The sequence below is a fragment of the Falco peregrinus genome, chromosome 1 (genome assembly GCF_023634155.1).
Source record: "Falco peregrinus isolate bFalPer1 chromosome 1, bFalPer1.pri, whole genome shotgun sequence".
In the NCBI taxonomy this organism is placed as follows: domain Eukaryota; kingdom Metazoa; phylum Chordata; class Aves; order Falconiformes; family Falconidae; genus Falco; species Falco peregrinus.
In genome coordinates this window covers 113,084,149-113,105,382 of record NC_073721.1, presented here as the reverse complement: position 1 = coordinate 113,105,382, position 21,234 = coordinate 113,084,149, and the positions used below count along the sequence as shown (strand labels likewise).

The 21,234-nt window shown below is 36.8% G+C and overlaps 1 protein-coding gene across 2 annotated transcripts in view; it reads left to right on the top strand.

Moving 5' to 3' along the window:
• Window positions 1-21,234, top strand: part of UNC13C (unc-13 homolog C) — a 178,401-nt gene that overhangs the window by 96,697 nt on the left and 60,470 nt on the right. For both annotated transcript variants that reach the window (XM_027792581.2, XM_027792579.2), the window contains exon 16: window positions 9,199-9,332. In XM_027792581.2, the coding sequence (XP_027648382.1) occupies window positions 9,199-9,332 (134 nt within the window). The remainder of the gene's footprint in view (window positions 1-9,198; window positions 9,333-21,234) is intronic.

Below are 21,234 nucleotides of genomic sequence, written 5' to 3'. Positions count from 1 at the left end.
TTCGGTATTAACACGATGCTGTAGATTATGCTGTAGATGCATGTGGATGGACGTACACTTTGAGAGCTGGCTCAGTCTTGCAGTACCCATCTGTGAGTCCCTGGTCACTTTTCCATTTGGGATGTACTTCTTTTTCGTTAATAAAAAATGACAAAGGATTAGTAGATTATTAATTTCTTATACAAATACTATAAGAATTGAATCATGAAGTATGTGCAGTAGTGAAAGCTGTTTATACCAGGGAGTCCTATTTTTCAGGCATGCAAATTTCAGTGCCAAGTAATATTTGTTGTGAGGCTCTTTGTTATATTCACATACTGCTGTAGATGCACTGAAAAGGTTCTAATGTCTTCAGATCTGGCATGCGGAGGGTACTTAGAGACCTATCCTTATGCAGTAGCATTGTTTTTGATGGGCAGCATGTCAGCCACTGTAATAGAAAAACCTTTGATAAGGTACTTTAGAACAGCAGAAAGATGCATTTTTGCTGTGATATTCCAAACCCCATGCTGAGACTTCCCTATCAGAGACAGACCAATTCTTACAGATAAAATTGCTTGTTAGAAGCTTGTTTGAGTACGCTAGGTAGAAAGTCAAGAGAATAGCTCATCATCCAGTGGCAGCACGGAGCTGGTAAAAGGGAAAGTAGGGAAAGCTGTAGAGCTTCAACCTTGAAGTAAGGAAGGGTGGTAGTGTTGTTATCAGAAGAGATGAACAAACAAACTGGTTTGCTATCCAAAGCCTTATACTCTTCAACTGTTTATGTTAACCCTAGGTGCATAGCAGTGAACTGTTGTCAGTTAATGTTAGATCTCAAGAAGACTGAAGACTTTTCAGTGCTGAAATCTGAATGCTGGTAAAGATTAGTTATTAATTAAAAACAATGAGCAAAAAACCCCTGAACTTTACCCAAAGCTTAAATAAAGATTCTCATAAACAATGAAAGTCTAATCAATATTTATTTTTTGAGATTGCAGTTAATTCACAATCCAGCCCCTTTAGTTGTAAACATGTTTTTAAAAGTAGTTCGGATTTATAGCTCTTTGCAAACAGTTTCCTTTATTTATTGATCATTCACCATTTGTGTGCAGTTGCTTCAAGTCCAATTTGTGTCTGAATACTGGCAAAAGCAATTGCACATTGAAATCTGACCTTCCATAATACAGCTCCAGAGTGATGGCCACTAAACATTGACTTAGAATCGAGTGAAATGGAAACACTGACAATTCTGAGAAATCCACACACAGAGATTTCTGCATCTGAGTTTGTGACATACTTCCTGTAGGTTGATGATTATGGGGTAATTAGTAGTACAGCAATCACAGGACAGGCATCAATTCAGGAATGCAAAACCATGTGGCCTCCTGATTACACACTTGAGCTGAAGCCAAAGTACTTCAACCTCCTTTCTATCTAGGTTAACGTGATCATGCATGTATTCATCCGTGCTGTAAATAGACTTCTGTTTCCAAACAGAATATTCTAATAGTGAATGTCCTCTGAATGTCCTCACTACTGCATTTCATTTCCATCCTTCCCCTGTTTCATCTTTCATTTCTGATCACATTGTGGCCAAAAGATTAAGAGCATGAGACTGGCCATGCTACGTGAGATGAAAGATTCATCTGGCTTATCATCCTGTCTCTGATAGTGAGCAAAGCAGATGTCTTGATAAACTTCTAGCCAAGGAAAAGTTTATAAACTATATAAACTTTAGCTCATATATTTGTTCCTTTAATGGAAATAATTCTGTATCTTCCATAAACCTTGCTGACCTTTTCTGAGCATTTTCCAGTTCTGCTATATTATTTTCAGGATGAGGAGAAGGGGAGGGTCCAGATTTGCACATAATGTTCAAAATACGATCACCCACGGAGAGAGAAAGTAGAATAAGGTTGTTCTTTGTTGCGTGCTCTGTTCTGATAATTCTTCACAGCCGATTTGCTGTCTTTGCTGCTTTATCATTGCACTGATGTTTTCATGGAAGTATCTATCATAACCTTAAGATGTCTCTCCTGTGGCAATGGTAAGCGCAGAGTCCCAGTGTGATATGCAGGAGACAAAGCGTGTGGGACATACAGTGATCTTGACTGCTGTGTCCTTACATTAGGAAACAGCCTGTGAGACAGTGTTAGGGAGAACTACCCTTCTGCTCATTGGGTCAGAAAATTGATTTACCTTACTGGAGCTGTACATGACTGGTCTAAAACATCATTGTTTCTTCTTTGTTTAGCAAGTAGATTTGAATTCAAAACCTTGTAAGCAATAATGTTGGAGCCATGGTCCTTTGTAAACTGTTCTGGCGTTATAACCTTCGGAGTGTTAAGCGTGCATGTTACAGTGCAAGGGGCCTACAGTGGCTGATAGATTGTCTTAAGACATGAAATGCGGTTTTTTATAGTTTTGCAAAGAGCAACATTTCTATCCATCCAATTTGTAATATTTATTGTATGCTATATATCATATAAAATATATGATGTATAGTATATAATAAATAAATTTTTAAAGATGCATGATGTTATTGTGAATCCATTCTTTTCCACAGTTGCCCTTTAATCTAGATATGTTGCAGAGAGCAGGGTATTATTACAATTAGACCTCCACGTTCTTAAAAATATTGTAGTGTAGATATTTCAGGACAGCAGGTAGGTTACACTGGTTGCTGCAAAGAGCTTTCAGTAAGTGCGGGGCTCACCTTGGTCTTTCTCCACTTGTTCCCTGCATAAGCACAGTGCTTTTTGGGTTTGTTTTTTTTTTTTTTGTTTTTTGGGTTTTTTTTTGGCGGGGGGTGTGTGCAAACCAAACCAGGGTAGCACTGGCCTTGCCACTCCAGAGTCGCCGTGCATGTTACACTGTCCTGAGTGGGCAGAGCAATTAGATCGGCTCCTTTCACATCCCGTTCCTCAAAGAAAAAGAGTGAAGAATCTTAATTAGAATCTATCCAAAAGGATTCCATTTCAGTTCAGTTAGTACTGGAGAAGGATACGTGGAATATGGTTTCTGTTTCAAATATGAAAATAGTTTAGGAGTTACTATACAATAGGACTGTGTAGGGGGTACTGTTTCAGGGAAATCCCTCATGTTTTGAAGGTATTTTGAGTGCCTGCAAATGGTTTCTGTGTTTAGCCTTTCTAAGTAAATGCTGTAAAGCCAAATTTTCATTCTTTACCTACATGAAAGTATAAAAAAAAATATATAAAATTATAAAAATAGGTGTGGGTAATACATGTCAATGTCTATCTGTGTGTGCTATGTATCTATAGTGCATATTGTGTATTGCCTAATGATTCTTAACCTCATCCAAATTGAATAGTATTAACTGAGCAGTTTACAAATACAGAAGTACCATTAAAAGTAATACGTCTTCAGCTAAGACTGGTCTATAAAATTGCAGTCTGTAGGCTCACGCTAATCAGGGCTACTGTGTTGGTTTCCATTCAGCTTCCATTCTCTCATTATTTATATAGAAAATATCATATTCTGAAACTTAGCTTGGGGCTTGCATTGGATGTACTCTTTGTGCAGATTAGTTTCTGAAATCATAGGATTGGATTTATCAAAGTTACACCCATACAGATGTCATGTATTGATTGCACAGAACATAACAAATGAAAGACGAAGCAAAATAAAACCAGACATTTGTCATGCAAACAGGTAAAATCAATGATGAGAGAAGTTGAAAGCCCTGTGTTCCTCAGACAGACCAGCCTTTACAGATTTGTCTCAGGGTAATACAGATGTAGATTGTAATTCTGCTTCACACTGTGCTGAGATTGCTTTCTTCACCCTCAGCCAGTTTTCCAGAGTGCAAAATATGTTTGCTTGTCAAGTTTAGCCTTTTTTTTTTCTTGAACATATAGGGGAAAATCCCTTAACATTTTCTCTTTTTCTTTAAGACAATATCAAAATTCCAGCCACTGCCTCTGTGCCACATGATCCATTGTTTGTACTTGAACTCAGGTGACTAGGAAATCGATAGTAAAATGGAATTGAGAAAAAACACGATTCAGTGTAAGAAAAGAATTTATTTTGATACATAATATATGAAAACTTGCTCTTCCTCTTTCTGATTTTGATGTGTTCTATGGCAAAAGACAAACAGTTATAAATCACCTAGTCTGGATCTTGCCTTTAAAAAAACCCACAAAATCCTCAGGATTTCCTGTTTGTAAATCTAAAGTGAATAATATGACTTCTCTTTAAAGCTACTTTACTTATACGGTGTTTGCAATTATCTAGTTTTCCAATGAAATTATGATGTTCTCAATAAAATTAAATATCCTGTAACAAAATATATTACAAAAAACGAAGAAACATCCATTAGGTTATCTGTAGGCTGGATTCCTAAATGACTAAAAGTGAATTAAAACAGCTTTCCTTAGGCAAGCACATCTAACTTACTGTAGCTCTATAAAATAATTGGAACTTCTTTCCTCTGGAACTGACTGAAATTTTATTCAAAACAGCTTGGGACACTTGATAGAAAGTGAGGAAATAATTGTATTTTGCATTAGTCCTGTGATGCTCTTCAAGATTTTCTCTTCCAACACATGTGGGATCACCGCTGAAGCCAGTGTTGTTCCTGGCATTGACTGCTGTTTGATATTACCCTATTTCATGTGTTCCAAATAAGTTTTCACATAACTTTAAGTAGTTTTAATATACTGTTGTAGGATTTTGCTTAGAACTGTCTATTAGTAAAGACAGTATTCCCTGTCACAAAGATTTAATAAAAAGACACCCAATTTAAGCATGCACCATAAAGTCTAATGCCTGATGAGCAGATTTATCATCCATTGAGTACATTCACTGTACATAGATTCTGTATAAGGCAGGGGCATTGCTGAGATGAAAACCAAAGAGATTTTATATAAACAAACAGATCTTAATTAAAGGAACATTTGGAATCTAAGATCCTTAGCAATACAAGCCTAATCTGGATCTAATTACATGTCTATAATTGCAGCAGATTGCTTTGTAAACTTTTCTAAGTCATAGGAAATGGGTAACAGTGAACTTCAGTATAATGATCAAAAATTTCCCATGCTGGCAATCATGAGCTGTGTCATCTTGGAGAAACGGGATGAGAATGTATCCTTTTTAAAAGCAGAATGAGGCAAACAGCTATATTTGTTAGTACCCAACCAATCACATTTCCTTCTCATGCCTGTTTCGTGTAGTCTGTTTTTTCTGAAATTTTTCATTATTTAAGTTTGCCACTTTCATATTGTTGCTAGACATTTTTGTATGGTAAAGGATATATGGTATGCTACAACTTTAGAGTCATCCTAAAGACAAGAGGTAGCCAAATCAATTAACGTGAGCATATAACACCTATATTGTCCTGTCTTGATGGTAAGCCATCATATGGTATTACTGTTTGTTTGATCTGTCAGCAGATGCCTTTTAGGAATATCACTATCCTGGCTTTAGCTGGTTAATTATTGAGCTTTCAAGTATAGGATGTACTACAGTACCTTCTTATGGCATGTCACAGGTCTGTGCATGTGGACAGCATTACCACCCCAAGTTTTGTTACAGAGGGTCAGGATATTTTAAGCAGGCTTTCCTAAGTGAAAAGGCTGGTGAAAAAGAAGGCGATTCTTCTAACTGGCAAACTTTCATTTGTATCAATGCTTCCTGAAAGCTCTCTTGGTTACTACAAGCACAATCTGCGATTTTAGCTTGTTCAGTGAATTATGTATCCACCAAAAATTTAAGATAGGCAACTCCAGAAAATATTTTTTTTGAAAAGTCATGAATCATGATGTTAACTAGTGATTTTGTCATCTTGATATATTGAGAATTTATGTTCCTCTTGACCTTTTCAGATACAATTTTTTAAACTCTCAGTATTGGTATGATCCTCTATAATGATAAGCAGTATTCAGTGGCTCATATATCTTGTCACCATATTTGTGCCAATGTGGCAGTACTTGGGTAAATTGGCTGTTTAGTTCACGTTTGATACTGGCAGTTTCTTTCTAATGGATGTCACTTGCATGAAAAAAGAAAGTTGCTATTATCAAGATAAGCTTTTTCCACTTAATAGACCATATAGTTAACCATGTTTATACTCGAGAAAGTTTGTTTGTGTAAATTGTTGTAAGCATCTACTTTGCTTATGTACAAACTAACCTAATTCTGGCATTTTAAAGGCCTTTCCACAGCTTCTGCACAGACTAAATACACTGTACCGTGTAAGAATACCTGCTGTTGAGAACTGGTTGGATATGGGACCAAATCACGAGACTGAGACATGAGCTATTATCATCACAGCTACAAAACTAGAACAGATGAATGTCTTTTGAGAATACAGCGCAGGAAAAGCTTAACTGGTTTTTTTTATGTAATAAGAGGGCATTCTCACTGACTGGTTGCAAGAGACTAATGGTGAACCCACATCACCAAAGCAGACTTCAGCAAAACAGTATCGAAATTAACTTCAGTGCCTCTAGAAGGGTGCTTCATTGCATTAAGAATATGTTAAAATATAAGTATAATTTTATGATGCTGTCCTCCCGCTCATTTTTTCTACACTGTAATGCGGTTTACTATGCCTCTCAGTTACGCTAATCGAAATGTTTTCAAACCAAACAAATTGTATCACTGAAATTTGTAGAATATGAAAATAGCTCTGTTTCAGGATGATTTTTATTACAAGATGGAACTTTCTTCTGTCAGTTTTGGAAGTTTGCAAATAATCCATGTAATCAATCTTCCAACATTGTTTTACCTCATTATGATGCTTCTGTGAAGGCATCTGTTGCCAGAAACCACATAAAGCAAGTAATAAAGCCAACAATAATAACAATTAATGTGGAAACAACTTCAGTGATTCTGAGCATTTCTAAGCCGTTAGTTAGATTTTAGGATAAAGAATGGAAATTACAGCTGGGTGTGGGCGGAATGTACACTTTCAGAGTATCAACTACATCTGTTTGTGTGAGACTATTTAAAAAATACTTTCTCTGGCTAGTTTGAGAAGATTATCTTGATTTTTAAAATATTTCTGTGCCAGATAATTTTTGTAGAAAGCACCTCCTTGTGCAACTATTACTTTGTAAATTAATCACCTTTTGCTATCTATATTAAAGAACAGAATTTTACATTCTGTGATTCACATTCACAATTTGTAAAAGCTATCTCAGATACATGCCGTTGCAGGTTTTTTCTGTGAAACGTAGTTCTTGGATAAGACGCTAGACTAAATGTGAACTGGCTTGGTCTTCTACAACTGCCTTTCTGTTGGTTTAGTTTAAACATGCACTAGCTTCTGAGAAAAAAAAAAAAGCTATATTACAAATAAATCTTTGACATGGAAACAAGGTCTTTTAATAGAAGTATAATGTACACCAGGGAAGGCCCTCATGAGTGACATTAATATTCCAATATTAATTTTTGTTTTGAAAAGCACTCTTGTTTGCATGTGTGGTTGTTAATTGGTGGTGATACTCGTCACACCGTCCACTGTAACTGCTTCTGAGCCCCACCTTTATTTCAGTTGCTTTAGACACTGAAACTGTAGCATTTGTAGATCAGCAGTGTGATTAATGATGCTCTTCTAAAATATTCCACAGTGACCACAAAAACAGTTTCAATTGTGTTGTTGAAATTCCCTTTCTGCCATTCTAAATGCTGTTAATAGATACAAGTTAATTGAGGTTAAGATAACATTAATTCACTATGACACTAGTATAGTGTCGTATCTATTCAAAGAGACGCGGGGTCCATTGGAGTGGTCATGTTTGGACTACAAATAGGAAGTACAGGGAGCATATGTTTAAACTTGCGGAATAATAGGCATGGTTATTTTCTGGCTTGCTAGTTGAGTGAAAAGACCCCTTTCTGACAGCTGTGTAGACCTAGCACGCATAGACATACTTCTGTGCGGCAGAAATTATGTGTGTATGTATGTGTGCATTCACAAAGAGATGAAAATATTTCTTAGCATAGTTGGTTCTCTGCTGTGAAGTTATTTATTGGACATTGATAAGGAATCTGATCCTTCTGTCAAGTGAAGAACTGAAAAATAATTTTGTCTAGGAACCTGTAGACTAAGAATTCATAAATCAAAACTGTAGAGACAAAACCTAGCTGTAAATGCACATTTTAGTGACATTAAAAAGTATAAAATTCTTAATAAATGTTTGTAAGTGGTGAATATTAATACATATTTACAGCTATATAAAAAGGTTCAGAAAGCAGGCTTTTAGTCAAGAGGAATAAAACCCACTACTTTACTTACCAACTTTTAATTAATGACTAGAGAGTCACATTGGCAATCCATCGGATATATCAGTGTGTCCTGTCCTCCCTCGTGATTATTACAAAAATGTAACGGGGCATCTCAGGTTCTCTGCTTTGGATGTAAAACTGGTTGCAGTCCTCTTCACTTACAAGCAGTATAGAAGAATTCCATTTCCCTGGATAAAAAACTGAATCAAATAACAGATTGGTTTTGCACATAGCTTTAAAATCCTTGGCAAGGTGCCACCTTGGCAAGCCTCTCTTTTGAATATTCCTGTGTACCTTTTCCTAGTGTTTTTATGTGTCCAGGGATTATTCTTTTTCCCCTCATACTTAATGTGTTTTCCTCTGCCTCTCTTAATTGCACAGTTTGTGATTTTTGCCAGTCAATCTATGAGTCTCCGGAAAAATCTCTATGCAGAATAGTTTGGGCAATAGTCTTAGTTATTTTGGCTGTTAAAAAGTAAAGGGAAATTTAACTGCTGCTTCATTTAGAGAGAACAGCATAGCAGTTGTTGGGCTTGAAAACTTCAATGTATAATCCAAAACAAAGAAAGAAATGTTCCTTATCATTGATTTGTTCAGTATTTATTGTGTAGGATATTAAAGTTCTGCCTTAGCAGACAATTTTACCTGCACTCTGTTTCAGCACAACCAAGAATTTAAGAATATATTTCATTAAAGTGTGGACATGCACTAAAAACCAAGTCTCTATTGATGATCTTTGCTGACCTGGCTGTCTTTTCTCTGTGTATGTCTTTTGATAGATGTCCACAGCCAGGTATAGTCTGTCACACAGTCTCAGTTGGATAGACAGTCCTTGTCCAAAATTTCTGAAGAGTCTTAATACATCACTCTTTCCAACCAAGTACTAATCTTTAGGTGGAAATCCCATAATATTTTCTATAATTTTTCTAATATAAAATATATTCACTGTTGTTTTAACAGGGTAAGAAACAAGAAGTTCCTAAAGAAGACCAGGGACCAACAACAAAGAATTTGGATTTCTGGGCACAGCTTATTACTCTGATGGTCACCATCATAGATGAAGATAAAACGGCATACACACCTGTTTTGAACCAGTAAGTAATTATTTTCCCCATAAAATTAAGAAACATGGATTTATTAAAATTAGAGCAGGAAATGCAACTGAATCAGTAGTTGTATTTTAAATATAATCTGGCTAGGGATATTTAAAAATTCAGGATATAACATTGACATGGTTTGATGAAGACTTAGTGCTCTGATCATGGAAAGAGAACTAAAGACATGTGGTATATGAACACCCCCCCCCAAAAAAAATTAAATAGCAACATATTATGCAAGAGAACTAAATGGATAGGGAGAAGGGAACGTTCAGTGAAACAATGTGAGGGTATTAATGTTATGATAGCATCTTGGCACAAAAGGTGTTCAATTTATGCTGCGACTGGTTTAGGCATTATAAAGAGTTTTAGGGATATATTTGTAAAAAGAATAATGAGCCTCACAAAAAGACACTCTCCAAATTTATGATTGGATAGACAAAAAGCCTGACCAGGCTGATTTGAAAATTTATAAAATTTGTAAAATTGAAAAAGAGCAATATCCTGGATTTACCGGAGATGGAAGTTTACTTCTCAGAAGTGAACAGGTAGCAGAGAGGGAGGTAAAATCAATAACCAAGACAAGTCAAATAGCTTATGGCTGATACACTAGTAGAGACGAGAGAGTCAATCGATAAACACAGAAAGAAGAGATAGAGTAGTGGGTTTTGAAAATAAAATATACAGGAGGAGTGCAAAGGAACATGTTTCACACATTAAGGCTGGAGAAACAGATGTTGCACTAATTGAAATGTGACAAGGTGAAGGCCTAGGGAAAAGTTTTAGCTCTTGTAGCTCGTCGGAGCTATTTTACAGAGAGATTCTAGAAAATCTGGGCATAGTCTAGCTCTGATGACTTATGCAAAATTTAAAATTTAAACTTACATCTCTGTTATAGCTAAACAATTATTAGAGGTGCCTACAGTGGCATTTAATGGAACGGTTTGAAGGGGAGCAAGAGCAAGTCTGTTTCTTTCAGCCAGAATAGGATAGATACTGAAGGGCACTCTGTACATGGAGCTGTGCTTGCCTCTTGGTAGAAGGTACCACACTTTTTATGGGCCCACCGTGTAATTACCAAAGAAACCTCCTGGTCTTAACCAGAAGTTGGAAGAGTTTGTTGCCTTCTGATCCCTTTCTTTCCTTTAAATAAATGAAGGACTGTTTCAGTCCTGGTAAGAAACATTTCTTTGCTCAATAATTTTCTGCAGCGGCATTATTAAGGAACAAGTTCTTACTCTACAGAGGAAATAACACTCTTTTCTTATTTACTCCATTTATACAACTTAGTGTGAAGTTCCTCTCTTAATGAAAGTGCAGATTTTTATCTGAGTATCTGTATAGCAAATATACTTACTATAAAACATTCAGATGGAACAAATACATACGTGTGTTTTATTTCAGTCTCGTCACTGAAATTAAGAGTAATTGGTGGTTAATTATCATAAAAATCGTTCTAGCTATATTCTTACCCAAATGTGAGGAAGAAATGGAGAAAGGACAGATTTCCTCTGAGGAAATTAGGGGGTTCCCTAAAGCACAGCTGAGTGATTGTGTAAGATGTGAAATGAGAATCAGGAGTGGATGGAGTAGGGACAGGTTAAGGGAGAGAGTTTATATCTGTGACTTCTCTCCCGTGTTCACTGTTGTTTTGGAAGTGGAAGAACACTGGGAATAAAGTGTCTTTGAGAAACAGGAGATATCAGGAGCAAGAGATGAAGATGCTGTGGGTAGAAGAAATTGAAAAACTGTTCAGAGTTGCTTTGCACACCTTTTTTTTAAAAAGAAAAGCTTCTCCCAATACGAAAGCATCATGTAAAAACTGTTGAGAAAAATGACAGAAAGCCTCTTGCCCCTTGCTTGTCCTAGAAGAGAAAATATCAGTTGAATGCACAAGAATACTGCAAAACTGTGACTCCTTATCAGAAATAGATGGCCATGCAATGTCTCAGTGGAATATTCAGGCCTATATCCATTTGAATCCTGTTGTAGAAATGCTCCAAGTATTCTGATGGGGGGTTTCACAATGGTATGATGTGGCTTAGAATTTTTTCCCTCAAGCAGTTTTGGAAACCCTAATTTTATATGTACCTTGGAGGTAAAAAGGATGCTGTGATAGAGCAGTTTGAATTGTGTCAGATGATAAATCCAGCTGAAACATGGTGTGATTGCCTCAGCAAGCATTGTGGTAACTGAGGGACCAGACCAGACCATTCAATGGGTGTTGTATGGGCAACTTGTGGGTCTTACATGACACAAGAAACTTGACAAGTTTGAGGGGAAAAGTATGAAGTCTACTATTTAAGTTGTAAAATTCTCATTCTACTAGTTAAAACAATGTAAAATGTGATTAGAACCTGATGCACAAGCAAAGTTAGGACTTTCCAGCACTTGTCAAACATGCATTGTACACACCATGAGACAGAAGAAATTGTTAATAAAATAAAATATCTGTTCCATTAAAAGGAACAGATTAAAAAATCAAGAACAAATTCTTCAGCTGAAATATGCTTGTATATTTGGAAATAAAGGTCTAAACTTTTTGCCTCTGCACATCTTTAGTAAAATATTTTCCCTTAATTGTGTAGCACACTTACTCAGAATAATCATGTGTGTTGTTGTAATACACCCTTAAGAAACAAGACAGTCCTGGTGGGACTTTTAGATTTGTTATTTACTGATAACTTAAATCTTTGCAATGTAAAGATCTGTTTTCTTTCCTCTGTGAACTCTGTGTTTCATACCCTTATTTAGTACTTCAGTACTTCTTTAGTACTTTTTTTAGAACTGTGGTTTAGTGACTACTGCATGGGCAAGCTGAAATACTGGGTTAGCTAGCACTTGGAATATTTAGTCTCTGTCTGATAGCTAAAAATCACATTTTGAAAGGGAAATAAAAATCATAGTTACGGTTCAAGAACACATGCTATTAATGTTGTCTGAGATTACCAGGTTTGATACCCACATTATCTGATTCAATGAAGAACTGGGAAGTGAATATTGTTAATTATTTGGGTAATGAAAGCATAGATGGTGTTTCAGAAAAGCTGATCAAAGATACTTAGAGAAATTACTCAAATGTGAAATAGTATTGGAAAATCTGTTAGGAATTTGTATTTGCAGTCAGAGATGAGAACTTGGAGCAGTTTCAGCCCTATGTTCTTGGGGAAGGCATAGTGAATAACCAACTCAAAGAGAATGTTAAGGTAAAAACCAGAGCCTACAGGATGGGGGGGGGGGGGGGGGGGGGGGGGGGCAGCAGGAACTGTATGATTACCAAAGTTAAATTTTGGAAGTCAAATAGCATTAGCTTAAAATTTAAAAAGCCGAGACAGGTAAACATTGCAAAAGAAAATAGGAGAGAGCAAAGAAAAATCTAATACAATGGGAGTGAGCTCTCTTTGCAACAAACATGATATTTAATTGATATATGATTTGGGCATTCAGAAATTAAAGGAGAATAAGGACAAGGAACCTAACTGATGCATGTTGATATCAGCTCAGCATAGAATGGCAAATGATACCGAGTGTTTGGAAATGGAAATGATCAGAGTTGCTGCAAAAGCAAACCTCCAAGAGGTTTCACACACTCCCTTCCCATTCCACAGTGTGGAAAGAACTGGCATATGTGCAGGAGCAGATTTCCTCATGCTTCAGGAACTAGGATTTTAATACATCAGTGAAGTCAAGGACAGTAAGTTATATTGAAGAAACAGCATAACTGTAACCTATGAGTCAGTGAGTTATGAAATACGTGTTTGTGGAAAAAAAACTCAAAAGCATGGAAGTAAAAAAGATCAGGTCAACTGTATCATGAATTGGACTAAGTCAGGCTAACTCTAGAATGTTTATTTGATAATGGAAAGTGTATCTGATGTGGTTTGTGTCTTGATTCAGTGATATTCCTCACTATCAATTACAATTCATTCTCTGGAAGCATATGAATATCACTTAGTTAATCAAATTTGTAAATGGTATCCTGTTTAGCAAAGCAATACTCTATTCTTTCGCAGGACTTGCTGCCATTTTCTAATGTAGCAATCTATCATACCCTTTAAGAACAGATTAGTTAGATACACTGGACGAAGTATCTGTCTTGTCCATTATGTTTTCTTCAGGAAATGGAACATTGCTTTGGTTAAAAAAAAAACAGCTGTGGATAGATGGCGGATAGAGCACAGAAAGTGAGAATAAATGAACTCTGCTCATGGTTTAAATAGAATACATATTTTCCAAAATCAGATAGAACTTTTGTCTTAAGAGCTAGTGAAGCAGTGACCACGCGCAGCACTCCACAGAGAGAGCCATCTAACCTGTTGCTGCATGCACAGCACAAAAATGTGCGTATTCACACACCAGGACCAGGCTCTCTCCAGCACCTGAGTGAGACTGAACCCACCAAGTATGGAATACGAGCTATTCTAAGAATGTACATCTGAGGTTCAGGGACTTCACTATTCCTAAAAATGTAGCAGACTGCAGATTTGGCAGCACAAAATAAGAAAAAGCATTTTAAATTGTCATGATTGGAATTTCTTAGTTTAGGACTGAACTAGAGAAGACATGCAGTACTATCTTAGGTTAAGTGCTTTTGGCTGTTATTTATGTTTTGCTTCATACATTGATTTTTCTTGTTTTCTTTCAAGCTGAGTTCAATTTCATTCCATTGATTGGTGGTTTTATATATAACACTTTTTTACAGCTAGCCAATGTAAACAGTTGTCATAAAATTTTTACTTAATTAAAATCAATAGAGGGAAGACATTCATAAGTTACTATCTTTTATAAGCAGTTTAGTATTTTTAGAAATAGATAGAAATGATCATGTACAGGCAACCTAATGGTTAATTTATTTCCCATGAAAACCTAGCATATTTTGTTTATTAAGAAGTTCCACCAAATAGTGTTGTATGATTGACGTATGAGTTGAGGATTAGGGACTGTCATGCAAGTGAGGAAGGTGATTTAATAACAATGTTTCAGTTATACTGAGGTTTTATAGTATTTCCCTAAAAATAACACAGAAATTGGGAAAATATGGCCTATGAGACAGAAATAATTGTAGCAAGAGGAAACAATGACTAACAGAGCACTCTCCTGGTTATCCTCTTCCTTCACTGAGAAATTTGAAAATGTGTGGCTTTTACAAAGATTAGGAAATATATGTGAACGTTTGCATGCGAAATTTCTATTATATTTTGCTGCTTAGGGACCACATTCTGAAATAGTTCGCAAAAGAGAAGTCTTTTTACCTAAAAGTAACACGATAAAATACAGATAACGCAAAATTCCTTACTTACATAGATGCTTTAGAATTTGACCATTGATTATCCATTCCCTTTACTAAGTCAGCTGCTGGTGTTACCATTTATCTTTAGCATGTGGGAAATTTTGTGTGCTTCTGTTGTGTATTAAGCCTTGTTAGTTATTGTTGCGGTGTTGCTATATGTGAGAAGCTGTGATAGCTGCATAATACCCATAATGGTGATAGCTGCATAGCACCCATCAGTCTGATTGTTATACGTATGGAAACTAGCATGAAGTTTGGAAAGCAAGTTCAGAGACAGCTTAGAATTAAGTATACACATAACCCATAAACACTAAATTGAAGTATACAAATTATGGAAACACGTTTTACTAAATGCTTAGACGTAGGGAACAGAGAGAAGATTGACTCCGCAAGAACAGAAAACACAAATCTTTGTGGGGGTTCACACACAGGGAAGAAGCCCACATTTTCTTTTACGTATAGTCCTTAGATCGCAGGCTTAGGATAGCATGTGTAGAAAAATACAGTTGTGTTTCATTACCGCGATGATGAGGGTATAACCAATAATAACCAAATTACAGAATAATGAGTTTAATGTTAGGTAGATACTCATAACACAGGAGACTGGAAGGAGGCTATTTCCTTTCTGTGCTGCTTTACAGCTTCTGGAGTTACAGCGCCTCTGCTTTTGAGAGCAGATCATGGCTACCATCATTCTTCTAGAACAAATGATCTCAAAAGGAAAAGGCCTTTGTATAAACCAGTACTTCTGTGAATACTGTTAACTATCCTTCCTCCAACTTGATGAAGAAATTCTAGGATGTGTACATCTTTTCTGATAAATGTGTGTCTCGTATATTCCTTCAAATAGATCTCCTTCCCCTGAGCAAGGTAAAAGACTTTGCAAAATAGAATGAAAACCTAAATTTCTTTCTTGGGTTTCTTTCAGAGACTTTAATCTGAGAGATGACTTGGGATCTACTCCAGTAATTGCATTTCTGGAGTGCAGTTAAGACAGAGCTTAGGAAAAAGAGAAATAACTCTCCTTTTTTTGCTGAGACCTTTATCTGAAATCCAGAAATATGAAATGCTGTTTTCATTAGAGTAAGAAATATGTGATAGGAGTCAGATTCTTGGTTCCTTTCTTACAGCAGAAATACTAGCCATCCCCTTGCTCAGAATGACCAGATGAGCCATTGCACTGAAGTACGGCACCCAGTAAACCCCTGGTCTTCCATTTCTGTCACTGTCCATTTAAAAAATTCTTTAGGCTTTTTCTGTCTGCAGCTCACTCAACTTAGAGATGGTATCTCAGTCTTTGATTTAGAAAAATAAACCCCAGACCATCCAGCTTAGTTCTGACTAACCATTTGACTAGTTTCTTATGCAGTCCAGCTCTTAGAATATGAGACTTGATCTCTTTCTCTTAAGCACATTGAAGCACTTGGGATACCCTTTGGCTTTTTCTGGATTACTGTTTGAATCCAAGCCCCAGCTTTAGCATCCATTAACATCTGGGGCACAACAATAAATCATGCTAAGAAATCCTGGAGCTGTCTGTAACTGGTCTGGAATATAATAATCGTTTCAGTCCTTTACTAAGAGATGGTTTCTCACTGAGCTTGTTCATCTGTAGATGAAGTTTCTCTTATATCAAGCCTCGGTAAGAAAAGGAGAATCAGCCCTGTGTGTGACTCTAATTGCTGCATATTTTGTCAGAGAACTAGAGAACTTCTGCACTAATCTAACTGCCTGGGTCTGTGAAGAATTTGACTTTGGGTTTGGTGCTTTTTTTTCAAATGTAGTGAATTGAAAAGATTCTTCTTGAGGACTTGTTTCCTCTTTATATTTTAATGTTTTGACTAATTTTTGCTTCCAATTGTATCTGTATTTTTATATATGTCAGAATTTGCCATCAGTTGTGGCCCCAAACACAGATAAGTCAGTCGTGACTGCTGTGATACATGCCTTCCTCGAGCGGTGTCCAAGGATTCTATGTGAAGGTCACTGTTAGGGAAAACAGAATTATATAGCTTCTTCTGTCATTATTCTTAGCCAGAAAGATACATTACAGTTGAAAAAACATTACTGCTGCTTCTGACATTTTGAACCAAACTCAAGATGTGCCAGAACTATCTATAGCTCAAACTGAAAGTTGTACTTACAATTGTCAAGTACTGATTTTAGCATGACGGCAGGAAGGAATGTCATATAACATGAAATTTATAAGAAGCTGTCATCCTTCTTAAGATACTATTTTTAAGTTCCTCCAAGGAGTTTTAGCAGTGGCAACAAATTTCAAGCCTAGGCTTTTTTCCTCCTTCTTTACCTGTAGACGTACAGATGTTATAATTTGAAAATGAAGAGGATGTTGAAAATATTAAATTTACATAATATACTTAGAAGCCAAACCAATCTGAACAGATTAGTACCCGAAAATAACAGGCATAATAAAATCTCAGTCATGTTCTGCTCTGCAGTTTACATTACTGTTTATTGTATACAATCCTAACATGAGCATTTTTCATAATGCTGATATTTCAGTCTTTCGGTTTAGTCAGACAGCATGGTACGTCTGACAATGCTGAGTGCATCCTGACAAAGTGCAAGCTGGGAATGAGGGAAGACGAAGCTTTTGGGGAGTTATGTACTTGGAGATAAATATAAAATATTGATAACCTGGAATTTTCTATTCGTATTTATTTCACATTTTCTCTGAAAATTCATGCAATAGTATGTGTATATATATTTTTATGTATGTGTGTGTGTATTAAAGCAAACTAGAACTCTGTCCTGGTTCAGAAGAGGGCTCAGAAGATTCAGAAGTTTCAGTTCTCTTGTTGACTGGCATTCACTTGTCATAGGATCTTGAGCAAGTCTCTTCTACCATGTCTTCTTCCCCATTCTCTGTCTTTTTAAACTGTGAGTTTTGAAGTGATTCTCTCTTACTATGTATTTTAAAGTTCCTGCATAGCATTTTCTTAAACCTACCAGAAGCTTCGAAGTGCTACTGTAATGTAAATAGTAAACAATATATTATTATTACATGAGAAACCTTAGAAATATTAGTAACCAAATTAAAGTAAATGTGACCACTCATGCATATAGCTATCTCTGAGGAAAATGGTGGCAGAAGAGGTGCACACCTTAGCTGTACCAGTTACACTTCCCCACAGGAAAAAAAGGCTCTCACTTGCACATAGTACATATATACATAAAGTCTTCATCAGTATTCTGCAGCCTCAAGTTGTGCATGTGCCCTTGTATTCTCTAATTGAATGCACAAATGGAGGTATGACAGTGGGGTAGATAGTTTAAAATACATGTAAAATGTTAGGGAGATGAAAAACACGTATGTTAGTATAAATTGTGAAGTAAACATGACACAATTTTTAGCGCTTCCCTTAGATAAGGTAAAAACCACCCAGCAAGTACCAGAGACTAGAAGCACACTGTGAAAATTGCCAATATTGTCCAGTAACTCCTGGCAGATGGGGAGCCATTAGAAGCATTCTTGATTATTTCCTAGAAGAAAAAAGACTGGGAAAAAAGTCCCGCAGGCGTTAACCAGCTTGTCACTCTATGACAGATCGCTTCTTAACAATCAAATCAACAAAAATGAGCATAATATTCATTGAAATAATATGGACATTTGCCACATTGTTCACAGAAACAGCCCTGCATGAAACATTCCTTGCAAGCCTGTCATTTTACAGTTGGTTTCTTTGCTTGCCCTGATAGGATGGATTTGTATTGACACTTAACACTGACCACAGGGATGCAGACGTATGTTCGATGTTAGATTTCAAGGACAGTCTAAGTCAGCCTGCCCTCAGCACACCTGTGCTGGAATCAGTGATGATGCTGCTCTAAATGAGATCTGCAAAGTCACTACCTGTGTGGCACTGCGGAAGACGCAGATCGTGGTATCGAGTGAGATTTACTACCGCTGGCTTGCACCTTCAGGCCTAACAGTAACGTAGCCGCAAGAGCAAGTATCTTGCCTCAGCAGCAGCCCGAAGGTCAACAGACTTTTGTCCTGTGCCCATCAGCACAAGGTTTGGGAAGTGGTAGAAGAAATATCTAAAATGTTGCTTGCTTGGAAGTTGCCACCTCTGCTACAACTAGTGAAGCTGAACCAGCTTCACTGCTAGACACTGTGAGTTCTATCCGAGTGAAGAACCCCACTCCTGACACACTTGGAAAAGCTTCTGTTCCTGATGTGCTATGTTTTATGAAGTACATTAAAAAATTGCCTATTTGAAGTTCTACAGGTCTTAATTTTCTTGAGATCTATATTAGTATGCCCACACTTGCATAAGAACTCTGTCAAATGGAGATGAAGTGGATAATTGAGACTTGTGAATAATTTGACATGTTTTAAAATGCCTATTTCAATGGATAACTCTTGCATTTATATTTAAAATATGTAAGTGATTGTTTGATTTGAGTAAGAAATTAAGAGGTAATTTGAATATCTGTTCATTGGGTTTTTTTTAAATCTGTGGAAATCTCAGAAATTCTTTCTAATTCCAGGGGTGTTTTTAATTGCTTTTCAGACTGTGATAATGGAACTCTCATAAACCATGACATTTGTTACTAAAACAAATTTCGTGCAACAGAGGAATGTTAATCAAAACACGGTACTATGTAAAGCTCAGCTACCATTTTAGCAATTTAAGGACCTTAAGAAGAGACTAAACCCTGCTACCCTTATGATTAAAGCTGCTAGTGCAGCGAGTTGTATTTTGCATAGTAATATACTGGGCTGCGGTAGGAAGACCAGAGCCCACCGGTTGAAGGAAGGGATTGCTTCCTTCTGGTCAGAACATGTGAGGCTGCATTTGGATGGTTCTTTCCAGTTTTGATTCCCTAGTACAATACAGACATTGTCAAACTGGGGAACTACAGTGGAGGACAACAAGAAGCTTAGGGGGATGGAAGATGTGATGTGTGAGCAGAAGCTGAGGGAGCAGTTCACACAGCCTGAGGAGAACACAGCTAAGGGCAGTGCTGGTTGCATTCTTCAGCTTCCTAATGAGATGTTACAAGGAAAAGACAGAGCCAAACCACTTCCAGAAGTGCACAGTAAAAGGCACGAGCACAAATTTCGGGTAGGGAAACTCCTATTAGCTATACAAGAGCAAATCCTTATCCACAGTGAGAGGGGTCCGGAAAGGTGGTGTCATTTTCATGAGGCAGTCAGGATTCATCTGCACAGGCCCTGAGCATCCTGACGTGACTTTGAGATTCATTCTGGGTTTAGTTAAATGACTTTCAGGTGTCCATTCCAGCTTAAATTGTTAAAAAATTCTATAAAAATAGCTGCATTAGCTCAAAACAACATCAAGTCTGCTGTCCGTGTGGTCAGTACTGGATGCTTAGAGAAAGAGTGTATCATGTTAATCGTAGCTATCCTGGCCAGCTAATGGTTGAAATAGTAGCCACAATATTACAGCCTTTGTACTTAAGGACAAAATTTTACTCCATCACAGTTCTGTGATACTTGCTGACACAGGTCTTAGCCTTTTTATGGACAGTCGGGAGAAAATCTTTTGAATGCATGGTGTATTCCGTTAATCCTGTACACTTTGTACAATAGTCATTAAAAGAATAGCTGACTGAAATTACACATAAGTATTTCTTAGATAAATGTAAATATGTACCAAGGGGGAAAATCTAATCCCAGGATTTTGATGTCAGAAATTGACCAAATAATTTGAAATTATTTAGACCTTACATTCCATTTAAGAACAAGTATATATGCAGAAATGGTATGTTAGTTACACTCTTGATAATCTCTGTTTGATCCTCTGTAAACTAATAATACTTGAAAAACGTAAAATCAAGTTGTCTTCACCGTACAGCTTTAAGGTCTCCATGCAATTCAGGTTTCAACTGTTATAGTTAGTATGTTTACAAAAGGAATTTTAACAATGGTAGATAACAACTATTTCTTGCTGAAAAATGTTTATAAGTAGTAAATAAGCAGCTTGTCGCTAATTAGTTTTGTGGTAGAAGATGTACTTCTCAAATGGCAGTATGTCAGCGAACAGGATAGAGAATGCAGAGCAGAGTAAGAGACTAAAGCGGATTTTCTTGTGTCAGCACAATTCAAGTGAATGATAGGGTAAAAGAAAGCCATGAATCATATATGAAATGGTTGTTTCTAATGTGTGAAAACAATGTTTGTCACAGTTTCTGTTGTGCATACCTGTCGGAGCTGGGTGAAGCTGCAGTAGCGAACATTCAGACTTGTGAAGGCAGTGTGGAAAAGCAGGAGCTTACATTGCTTATGGGATTCCACCAGCTCGGATACGAGTATTGCTCATAAATTAGAACAGTGGAAAAGCAATGGTGTCATCGTGTAGAGAAGGAGTTGGGACGGTGCTGAAGCCAGAGTTCTGTAGTTATAATGTGATAAACAAGTAGTTTTTACTTTGTGAATCAGGATTAAGTTATCTGGAAGTCAAACCATGAAACTGTCGGAAACTTTCATGAAATAGTCTAGCTGAACTCTGGCAAACTATGTGATGTCATTCCCCAGCATGCTAATGCTGGAGGTTTATTTTATGGCTAACGTTAGAACACAATGAGATCTACGGGCATATTGGGTACTGGTTCATTAGC